This window comes from Cottoperca gobio, chromosome 20 (assembly GCF_900634415.1).
Source record: "Cottoperca gobio chromosome 20, fCotGob3.1, whole genome shotgun sequence".
NCBI lineage: Eukaryota > Metazoa > Chordata > Actinopteri > Perciformes > Bovichtidae > Cottoperca > Cottoperca gobio.
This window is the reverse complement of record NC_041374.1, coordinates 8,844,024-8,856,131: the sequence shown is the minus strand read 5'-3', so window position 1 is coordinate 8,856,131 and position 12,108 is coordinate 8,844,024. Positions and strand designations below refer to the sequence as shown.

The 12,108-nt window shown below is 40.9% G+C and overlaps 1 protein-coding gene across 1 annotated transcript in view; it reads left to right on the top strand.

The window, feature by feature from the left end:
• Window positions 1–1,151: 1,151 nt before the first annotated feature.
• Window positions 1,152–12,108, top strand: part of stau2 (staufen double-stranded RNA binding protein 2) — a 79,535-nt gene continuing 68,578 nt past the window's right edge. The window contains 5 exon segments of the mRNA XM_029457767.1: window positions 1,152–1,266; window positions 2,809–3,016; window positions 3,676–3,806; window positions 4,127–4,286; window positions 6,038–6,173. Of these exon segments, the coding sequence (XP_029313627.1) occupies window positions 2,818–3,016; window positions 3,676–3,806; window positions 4,127–4,286; window positions 6,038–6,173 (626 nt within the window). The 5' untranslated portion in view covers window positions 1,152–1,266; window positions 2,809–2,817.

The window sequence follows — 12,108 nt, the reverse complement described above, 5'->3', positions numbered from 1 at the left end:
CTCTACTACACTTTGAAATAAAAGATTCCCACTGGAATTTAACTTGGCCTTTATCCTAGCACTGCCCGGATGTGGTTTCAGGTGGTCTGTAGACCTCTTCATGCAGGTCCAAGGTAAACCCTGGCCTCCGAAGTGCCCTTGAGCAGAGGTAGTAAATCCCACTAGGAGGATGTTCTGCTCTGCAGGAGGTCATGTGCTTTCTGGGAGAAAAGAAACAAGCCAGCTCTAAGTTTTTATGATTTACTTTTTTACATCTATTAATACTTAATAATAATAATTTACCTCTGTAAATGTGTACATTTAATGTAACTAATGCGAGAGAAGCACTGTGAAATGTCATTGTACCTGAGTATAGTGACAATAAAGATCAATCTATTCTATTCTAAAATTAAAGTCAATGAAGAAGCTTCCCTGAGAAATAATACAACTTATAAAAACGGCCTTATATCACTTGTGCCTGTATACAGGTTAATATTAATAATAATCATTATTTGACACATTTCAATATATTATAGTAATAAATAATATAGTTTTAATAATTAATGTTTATTGTATAGATTTTAAATATGTTCATATTTATTTTGTTTATAAAATAATATAAATTGTTTGTGTATTATTTATTTATTTTTTCTATATCTTATGTCATACATTTTAATATATTATGATTAATTTATATTTAATAACTCTTAATAATAATAATAATAATAATAATTGTATTTTCAGTAAAAATTCATTTTTGTTCTGAATCAAAGTTACACTGCTTCGACCAAACCTGGACTGAACCATTCCTTTTCACCGCGGGGGTGGCTGATTCATTCAAGATTCACCTCAAACCGTAATGATGGTACGCTAACGATATGCTATGCTTAACACTAACCACATAAACGAAACACAAACTTAATAAATGAAATATAAAAAATGACCAGCCATTTGCCTTTAATTTGACATATAAAATTATTTTACCCGGAGAAATATGGTGGTGTGTTCCTCTACCATCCAGTTCTCTTTAGTGTTTGCCAATGTCGGAGGTGTAACTGGGGTCTGGCCCTGGACAAAGGTAAAAAATACACTAAAATGTTTGTCCCTTTGTTGCCAGATAGTCTCTGGGTTATTCGTCACGCTGTCGCCTGTCCGTATATCAAGTTGCTGTGGACTGAAATCCCCCAGACTTTCGTTGAGGATGGGGCGGTATGGAGATGCTAGCATAGGGGTGCTCGGCCGATCAGCCATGATGAGCGTTAACCGGCTAAACTAGCGTAACTGGAGGTGGTTAGATACTATATATTCATCAGGAGAAACCACAGCGACTTATTCATGAAAGCATGCATGCTTGGCAATTCTGCTGGTTTGTTTTTAGGAGCTGACATTAGCAGGAAATGCCGTTTTTTCGTTGGTAACGTTAGCTTCCTGCTAAGCTGGACACAGCCTGTAGTGTAGGTTCAGGGGCTGCAGACAGCCCTGTAGCTCTGTCAGTCAAGCCAACACCACCTCCTTGTTCAAGTTACTGTGTGGCACAACCGGGCTATTTATGCATATTACTGTGAGAGAGGAAACGAAAAGCAAGACAAATTGAGACCACGAGAAGCTCAAGAAGCAGTGCAGATTTAAACACATTGCATGCAATGAATTAAGGTCACATATCAAAGTAAAAATAGCATTTTAGTTTGTGGATACAGTCGATGTCAGTTGTTTTATGGACATGCAACTGCTCTGTTGTTTACACGTGCCCAGTAATGGCCCTCATCTATAAACAAATGACATACATAGGAGACACCTGTAATCATGATTTCAGGGTGAAGCTCATGAAAAAAACAGTTTTACATGTGAAAACTGTGTAAATGACACTTGTCTCCATTCAAACTATTGCCTAAAGAAAGAGATATTTACTTTTTTGTGCACTCAATTATGGTGATTGCAGATATTGTCCATCTCCTGGAGCTGCCAGGTTCATTTTATTCAAGTGTCCAAGTGCAAGTCTGTTGCTGCCTCTCTGCAGGGGTGCAGCTCTGTCTGACCCAGAGTGCTGACCTGTGGGGACCTGGAAATTATTTCCCTCATTTCCCTTCAGTGCTTGCTGCCACATTTGAATCTGAACCAGTATTTGAGCCATATTGGCAAGATGTTGTGATAGTTTGTACTTTTTTTTAAATGAATGAATTACATTTGACTAACTATCTTCATCTTTCGTTGATGAAAAACACATGCTAGCATATTGTGTTACTTATGTTGCAAAGCCCCGGGCCCCGACTTGTGTTTGCATTCACCAAAAATATTGCATGCATCCATAGAAAGATAAAGAAGCTAATGTGTGTTTTGTTAACTTTTAGCCGATTGTTGGACCCTCCCTGCTGTTCGTGTCTACTTCATGCAGGCCTTCGGACCTCACTTTAGTCTCAAATAAAATGCGATTGAACGTCTATTGTCTCGCTCAGGCTGCTATCGCAGGATCCTCTCCTTTTTCCGGGGAGCTTAGCAGCAGTAACATGAGCAAAGCTCCTTCAAATAAAGGTTCATTGTCTGGGTGTATTAGCTGCCAGTGGATCAGAATGTGAGATAGGCCGAGGGCTGCTCAGTTTGAAGTCTGTTCTGCAGGCCTTTCACACAGAAAACTGTCAAATGACAATGAGCAGCTTGATATGTGTGCTGGTGTGGAATAATGTGTGCTTGAGCACACGTGTAGAGAAATGCATGCTCAATGATGCGCACTTCATTAATGACATTGATGTCTATTTTAAGTGATATGATTGCAGTTTGTAATGATCAGTGTGTTTCTCTACAAGCAACTTTAAATTTGCCGTCTGGTTTCAGGAATAGAGCATGGCTCAAGTGAAAGTACAGACCTCAGCACCCCTGGCTGGTCCTGGCCTCTCCCCCGGAGTTCCCCCGACGGCCATGGCCAGCCCAGGATCCCTGGGTCTGCAGCCCTCCGTCAACGGCACAGGCCCGGCCCCCACACCCGCCTGCCCTGCTCCTGCAGTCGGATATGGGGACGCCCCTGTGTCTGCTACATCGCCAGGTAGAAGGCCAACTAAATAGTTTATTATGCATGAGGGGCTGCACCGAGAAGTTTGAAGCTTCATTCAGAACGTTGACAATCAAATTCTAAATTATTGTTATTATTTTTGCATTTCTAATCATTCTGTTTAAATCTTTGTGCACAGTGTCGGATACAGATGAGGTTGCACTAATATGATCAGTATTATATTATTAGTAGAGACTCTGGTGCAGAAGATTGTTTCAGAATCGTTTGATCTAAATATTTCCAATAACTCGAGCATTTAAAATCCAAAATATATTGAATTTGAACCAAATATTTTGCTTCAATACATTTAGCATTACATTTAGCCTTTCAAAAAACATGGACAAAAACAAGGGAGGCACACACTGACGAATTATATTCATTAAAGTTGATTTAATAAAAAGACTCATTTAATCCGATAAAGAACTTTATTCAAACTGAGGATTCTTTTTTTATTCAGACATTTGAAAACCTCAAAAGAGACTTTAAATGTAAAAATGAAAAACATTCGGTGCAGCCCATGTTTATTATTCATGATAATTATTTTATTTTGAATAAATAATGAAGTATTTACATTTGCACACGATGCTACAACGTATGAATGATAATTACTCCGGTACATATTTTTCAGTATACTGTATTCTGCTGTGTTTCAGGCCCGCCCCAGGAGAACATGGCAAACCCTAAAGAGAAAACTCCAATGTGTTTGGTGAATGAGTTAGCCCGTTTCAACAGGATCCAACCACAGTACAAGCTCCTCAATGAGCGAGGCCCTGCACACGCTAAGGTGAGAAACACTGTGCAGGGGGGGGGGGGAGGTTTTTACTAACTTAAAGAGATACTGGACTGTCTATCTGCTGTCACACCCAAACAATGTTTGTTTTTATTTACAATATCAGTCATGGTGGCAGGACATCTAGTGTTGGGAAAGTTGGAACTTATTTGTCTGTGAATTTGTTCTCTTGTTTAACTTTCTTGAGGTAATGCATGCGTGTTTGTGGGTCCTTCTCACAAATGCATATTGTTCATGCTCCTACAATATGAGTTCCAGAGAGATGTTGGTGAGAATGTCGTTGCTCTCTGGTAATTTCTCTCTGGGTGTTCCAGATCTTCACAGTGCAGCTGACTCTTGGGGAGCAGGTGTGGGAGGCGGAGGGCACCAGCATTAAAAAGGCTCAGCACTCCACAGCCGCCAAAGCGCTGGACGAGAGTGTCCTTCCCAGGCCGGCGCCCCGCTCCCCTAAAGTGGACATCAACAGCAACCCAGGTACTGCAGCCATTACACCCCCTGTGTGTCAGGCCAGCTGATGCTATACAGGTTCAGGTTTTAAGTGAGGAGCGAGCTGTAAAAGTTAATGTTTGTAATCGGGAAGTGTTTTTTCCAAACTGCGATATTTCAAATATATAGAGACGAGAGTGCAAAGACGAATCCATGTCTAATATATGTTTAATCCTGCTCTCCTGCTCGCTGCCCACAAAGAACGGACGAGTTATATTCATCAAAGAAAGTTGATTTAATAAATAAAGACCTTCTCATGTAATCCGATTACCGGTACTCTTTTAATTCAAATTGAGGATTTTGTTCAAGGGTTGTTTTTATTTTCTAGGGCGATGACGTCAATAAAATATGACGACCGACATTTAAAAACCTCAATAGAAGCTTTGAATATTAAAACGATTACATTCGGTACAGCCCGACTTATAAGTTTGTTATTTAGATGATATTTCTAACCTTCTAACTGCTCGTAAATGTATGTTCACGTGCTGTCAGTACATGAACATCAGTCCAAATGATCTCTGCAAGCTAAAGAGGTTTAAGTATCCAACACAGGATGCAGCATCAGTGGAGCTACAATGCTTTGTTCTCCTTTTACCATCATATCACTGATATTACTAAAGATATGGATTTCCAGTAACTCACACTACCTTTATATAAAAAATAAAAATAAAAAAAAAGTGTGAACTGCTCCTTTAAGGGTGCATCAGTGCCCTCTGCTGCTCATGCTTTGTGTAGCTGAAGTGAGGAGGAACGTGCATTATGTGGAGCAAGCAGCATTTAGCTGCGAGACGTCTCTTCATGTGAAAGTGTATTTATAAGTTGTTATTATTATTTATAAAGAGGTGAAGGAGAAGAAGCGTGGCAAAGCTTTTGTGTCGAGCCTTTCCGTCGCCATTATTAATCTAATGTTTCAGTGTTTTTGGTTTTCACCTGCAGGACTTTGGCTTCCAGGTGTAATTGTGAAGCCACTGGATTATTTAAATAACCCATGTTTATAAAAAACCCAGACAGACCATCTCAATAAAGCCTAAGTGCAGGCTTAGTTTTATCTCTCGCCAAATGAATACCACGAGCCGCTCCTCCCTCCTGTGGCAGCAGTGAAAGACCTCCGAGGGGAGCGTGGGGATTATCAGCGCACGCATCACGTACGACATGTAGGAACGTTTTTAGGGAGGATTCAGATATTATAACATTATTGTTTCTTTCATCATCCTCCAGATATTCACTTCAGCTCATTACACATATCATACTATTTAGTTCAATTAATAAATAACTAAGTGACATAAAACTCAACCAAAGAAACATTTTACATTAAAATAATATGTTATGTTTTATAGAATCTATCCTTGTGGTAAATCTTCCATTTTTTTAAAATATGATCTCTGATTGTAAAGGTGTCCAAAAAGTTTTACACGTAAAGAAATTATTTTATTAAATTAATACTCAAAATATTTCCTAGGTTCAGAGGTTCTTTTAAATTAAAAAAAATATATATTTTAACATGTTAGAGTACAATTTTAAAAGTACATTTGTGCTCCTGCAATATATAAAAAAATATTAAATATATTTATTACATATTAAAACTGAAGACGATTTCTTTCTGCGTTTTTATTCTATTCTTTAAATATATCTGCCGATGTAAAAATATTCCATACATTCTTTTCTCAACGCTATTATAAAACGGTATTTAATGTTTATTAAATCGTCATTGCCTTGCTGTGAATGTTCCGCCCTTACAGGCAGTATAACACCCACAGTGGAGCTGAACGGTCTGGCCATGAAGAGAGGGGAGCCTGCGATCTACAGGCCTTTGGATCCCAAGCCGATGCCCAACTACAGAGCAAACTACAACTTCAGAGGGATGTTCAATCAAAGGTGAGCTGCACAAACACAAAAGCTGCAGGGGCACGTATTGTCTCCACAATAAGAGTGAAACATCACCATGAGTCATTCTTGAAACCAGTCCCACATTTACTTTTGTCTTTTGACTCTTCAACTTTTTCACAACTGGTCTGGATAGATCTGCAAATTCTATTTACAAGAACAATAGGCAAATAAATATTTCCTTATTCCTCCTCTTTCAATTGACAAACTACACATTTCTGCAATACGACATCATTTGTTGATAATTAGATTGACACAGTCGGTATTTATCTGGATCTCAGCAGGTTAGACATCTGTTGTCTCGCCTCCTGCTCTACATGATCTCTTAAATTGAGCTTGTAAGACATAGTTTGGAGGGTTTCAGGTGTGGATGTAGGAGGTACTTCTCCACAGTCTGTGTATTTCCTGTAGTTTGGAGACATAGACGGGAGTCGTCTGTGAGATCACTTTACTGGATCAACTCTGAAGCTGTAACTTCAGCTTCACAGGGGACACACTTCACATGACTGATGGAAGAATATCTCGTCGTTTTATCCGTTCAAATTAAAAAGAGAAACTTGTTATTGAATTCATCCACTTTTTAAAGGCTTCATTTTGGAGGTGAGCGCTGAGGTCTCTTTGATCCCGGGGGCTCAGATGTGATGCAGTCGGCCCTCCGCATGTTAACTGCGCTGCCTTCATGGGTCCCTCTGCACTCCGTCTCTGTCAACTTTCTTTCTTCCCTTCGTTTTCTTTTGCTTTACTGGATCCATCCAGACATTTCCAAAACTCCATAAAAGTGCCACAGAGGTGCAATTAATGATCCGCTCTCCCCCAGGGAAGGAATGTTATTTAGGATGTTTGACTTGCCGAGCATGAAATCCAGGTACACTGTGTGACGCTCAGTCAAAGGGTAACTTTAGTGTTTTTCAACCTGGACCCTATTTTCCCAAGTTTCTGTTTCTAAGTGACTAATTCTTTAAGAAAATTGCAACGTTTTGTGTCCAAGAAAAGAGAACTTGGTTCATATTTTTCCATTTTTTAAAAGGTATATCTTTAAACAGGAGGCTTATCATTTGTGACACATTCTCCTGTAATGTCAGTGTGATATAAATATTATAGTCGTAGTTTATGGTGTTATCGATGTTCTAAATATTATGGCAAAGTGACATATTGTGCAAAGTGTTTAGAGAAGCGCAGCTATGTGTCACACTGTTCCTGAGTGCCAGTGTTCATCTTGGTTAGTTTGATGAGCATCCACTATGATCTCCTCCAGATGGCAGTGTTTCCACATTTTAAAAACCTTATAGCTGCTTTTCCAACGTGATTGAGCACCCATTTTGTAACAGGCAAGGTAGGAATGTGGTGATATAATACAGGTTTTCATATTAGGTAAGGGTCTCTGCAGCCTGTAGTCGTATCTAAGCTTTGTTTATTAAAGCTCTCGTCCCAGAGAAGCAAACATGTCTGTTTTGCTCGCTAAATAAAGTTTGGCTCATTAAAGTCCTATAGTAAGGTGTTCCGATGCCAAATGTGTGGGATTTATTTTTAAAACGTGCACACGTTGCCAGAGAAAGTCAGTGATTCAGTTGCAGTGTTGAGTAACGGAGTCTAGTCAGCAGACAGACGAGCATCTGGCTCACATCTTCTGCTGTTGGATCCATGCAGGAACAAACACGGGCGGAGAGACAAACGTCTGGGAGGTAGAGAGGAGAGGATCTGTTCTCCAGCGTCTGTCTGTCAATGTCGAATGGGGATGAGTTTCTAGGAGACAGGCTTTTGTTTTCTTACGCCGTGATGTAAGGAAGAGAGGGGTGAGGGGATGTGTGCGTGCGTGCGTGCGTGCGTGCGTGTGTGTGTGTGTGTGTGTGTGTGAAGACACAGGAGTATATATTATCCCAAGGTCACTTATGTTTTCATTAGGTCTCTTTCGTTCCGTGTAGTCCAGCGCTGGATTAATGAAAGCGAGACCTTCTGAATATGATTTCTCCTCATCTTATGACTGACTATGTGGCGGAGTGACGGGCCATATCCACAATCAGTCACCTTAATGATGCTGCGGGGAAACGAAGGTTTCCATATGCCCCATGTCCTTCCCTATTATGATGAATAAGAGTGATCCGGAGTCATGTTGATGGAAAATCTTCCCATTAAGAGGGCAGGCTGGCTCTGATCCATCAGCGCTCTAATCACCACCGAGACCAGTATTGATTCATTCAGAAAGTGCCCTGATGAGAAAAGATGGCGATAATATGAAATGAGCATTTATCAGCGTCTTAATGAATCTTATTTATGGCGAAGGGCCTGTGAATAATTCCTTCACATCCAAGTCCACATTTAAATCAGCGATCCATCTCCTGCAGCCGCTCACCATTGTTCTCACACACTTTGTATCAGGAGCAGCACCAACTTTATTGTAGTTCATTAAGAATAAAAGCTTTATTAGTCCCTTATTAATTCCTGTGTGGAAATAAGTGAGGTGTAAACAGGTTTTCAGCATCAAGGCAGAGTTTTGATTTAATAATGTTTCAACCTGCTCAACATGATTTATTTTAGTTTTGTGTTTCTTGCTGCCACGACAAAGACTTTGCAGAGACCCGACACGAGAGAACCAGCGGACACACTGTCCCGGTGTTTCCACACTGACTTCATATGTTCACTCTTTGCTATTGATAAAGAGAATTGATAAGAACGATTTGGAACCGGTTCTCGATTCTCATCCCGAGAGTTAACGTGTCTACCTTTAAATAAAAACAGATGCTTGTGCACACGCGAGTAAAAGCACGTGCAGCGTTGTCTGGTTCTGGTTCTGACTGTGACGGAAATCAGTAATGCAACAAATATAAAAACCTTTTTATTTTGCGGTCCTTCTTTATATGTTGAAAGCAGTTGTGACTGAACTGCTGTAAAACATTTCATGGGAATGATTCACATAAATGATTTTTGAATCATGAAAATATTTTTGTTATCAAGAAATGTGGTTACATCAACCTTTTAGTGGACGACCCCGACTCCCGTGTTATCATTGGAGCACCTGACCGCAGTGACTCATGCTGGGCTCCTCCGCTCTATCCACGGCGCTCCCAGCTCTCCACCTGCTGCTCTGATCCCCGGGGGGGGGCGGGGGTGCCTGCATCCTGCATTCAGTCACAGTTGGAATTTGAAAAGGACTTTCCCTGTTCGAGCAAAGCGGAGCGGTCTGAAGCCGCCCACCTCCTCCTCCCCTCTCCATTTGGTTATGACGGTAACGTTATGTCAGCTGGAGGAGCAGTGGGCTGAAGGGCGGGGGGGGGGGGGTGCGCTTTGCTCTGTGACATTTCATTCGTAATGATGAGCATTTACATTTCACCTCTGCAGCGTTTGTAGCATCTTCCAGATCGTAGTTTGGATGTTTCCGGACCTTCAACTTGAAGTGTGAAACTTTTGTTTCCTCCAGCATTCAAAGTTTCCAAACATGAAATCAGAATCAAATGTTAACATGGCACTAACTGTATTATACATGTTTGTGTACTTTCTGAGGAAAAAAGCTCTTTTTTTTATCCATCAAAAATGATTAAGTCATCAGTTTTGGAAAGAAAGACCCACCTGATAGATATGACATCATCAGTCAGGACATTTTATTACAATAAAGTTATTACTTTATTACGTTTTCGATCGGGTTAAATGCAAATTTGATTACATTTTCAGGAAATTATCAAATTTTCAGCAGATTATTGCATCACTTCGCTGCGAGGCCCATAAAGGGTTAAAATGATTTATATTCTCGGCTGTGTAAAGTCAATGACAACTGTGTGTGTGTGTGTGTGTGTGTGTGTGTGTGTGTGTGTGTGTGTGTGAGAGAGAAATATAAAGAGAGCGTTGCCATGGGAAGATATTCCTCTGCTCATGCCTGCAGGACATCAGAATAACTGCACAGAATAAAAACACACTCAGGTGTGTGTGCTCTTTGTCGTCTCTAATTGGTCCAACCCGGAGCACGTTTCTATATTCAACATTTCCATGTCTTCCTATATGCAGGTATCGCGTATCCTCCGAGGTCTTCACACACGCAGTTTTTCACTTTCTCCCTCTCGAGTGTGTGTTTTTCTATAACTCACTGGCCTGTTGGGCCTCAGTGTTTCACACACACTAATCGGGATACGGTGTGCTTGTCCGTCCACTCGCACATTCCACAGATATGGTTTCTCTCTTATCCATCCCATCATCACTGCTGTCCAAAAACAAAAGGGAGCTGCCAAAGCCCACAAGGTAGAGACGTCATAGGAATAGTTTTTTATTGCATTTCGTCTTGTGCATCTGTGAAGATCAGTGAAGCCGATGCGTTCACCCAGACAGTTCAGAGCGACACTCCAGAACAAAGGATAATGTGTCCAAATTGTACAAATGGGTGTAAACTCATAAATCAGCGTTTTATTGAGGAGACTGGGGGGGCGTGTAATATAGACCCAACATAAACAAATGCTTAGAATGATTTGTGCTCCGCAGACTGAATGACACAGAAGTCTGGTCTCTGCTTTCATCTCCTCCCCTCTGAGTGGAGCTTTGTGTATTCCTGCGTGTCCTCCTCTCCTCTGGTGCCTTGATGCATTGAATGTCCCGAGACCACTTTGTACGAAGTAGGGCCGCACGATTAATCGCCATCGCAATTACACGAACATGATCGACTACAGCATTGACTTTTAAAATGCGCGCTCCGCTCGTAGAAAGCGCCGCTGCAGATCAAATCAAGCGCTCCCTAAACTAACAGCCAGCCACCAGGGGGCCGTCGAGATGTTTTGGCTTCACTTTTGGGGGAAAACTTTGCTGAATGTTGTGGCTGCAGTCCAGAGTAGAAGAGTAACATACAGAGAGAGCAAAATGCACTGAATCCATGTGAAGTAAAACTTATTTTAAGTCTTAATGTATTTAAAGCAGGAATGCAGCACAACATGGACGTGAAAGCTCTGTTGATTTAAATGTGAAAGTGCAAAGAGAATATTTAGTCCCTTAAATCAATGAATAACAGCATTGCTTTGCATCAGCTGTGCTGTTTTAGCAGCTTCTGTCCTTTGACTACTTGTTCTGTGAAGTTCCTCAACAGACTCCAGATAAACTCCTACAGTAGTTTGTGTGTCATTTAAACTGGTCCTTTATGTATCACCACACAGGATGCTGATAGAAGCTGCACATTTAAGTCTTTTGTATCCTTACAAAGGAACTCATGAGGAGGACTTTCCTGAGTTTGAGTCTCATCACTAATCACTGCGGTGGTTCGATGTGTCACTGGAAGTAGCGATGAGCAATATCACAAATGTACACTTTGGATCATAGCAGCTGCGGACTGGTGGACGTATTCATCCACAGGTCGTATGACTGTGAGGCTTCTTGTGTAATTATACTTTTAAATTTGTTCTGTTAAGTGATGGTGGACCTTCTCTGGTGGTCCTTCAACTTGAAGGGGAATCTGAGCAACTGTGTTTTACGTCATGTAATCAGTTTGAAAACCTCATTTTATTCACTTTAATATGGTAAATCTCAATATTTGAAGCTTTTAAAGACATGTTTGCATTAAAATGTTTTCCGATTTTTGGGTTCGATTCCCCCTTTCCAATCACTGGAGATCACGACGACACTGATGCGTCGCCATGCCAACATACTGGTTTTGCCTCGTTTCCTCGATCGTTAAGCCATAAATTGATTTCCTGTCGCTCGACTCCTCGCTGCAGCTCTACCCGGGAGATGTCTGGAAAATCATTTCTAGGCAGAAAGATTCATTGACAGATTCACATGATTGTTTTAAACAAAGTAGTTAATTTCCCCCCACCCCCCCATGACATCGGACATAAAGCAGCAGGTCTCAGTGTAACATTGTTAATGAGGCCGCAGGGTCTCAGTACAGACTGATCTGCAGCCAGTCGACTCTTACAGCTGGCACTCGAAGGGCACGAGGGTTAAGACGTGTTTTTTA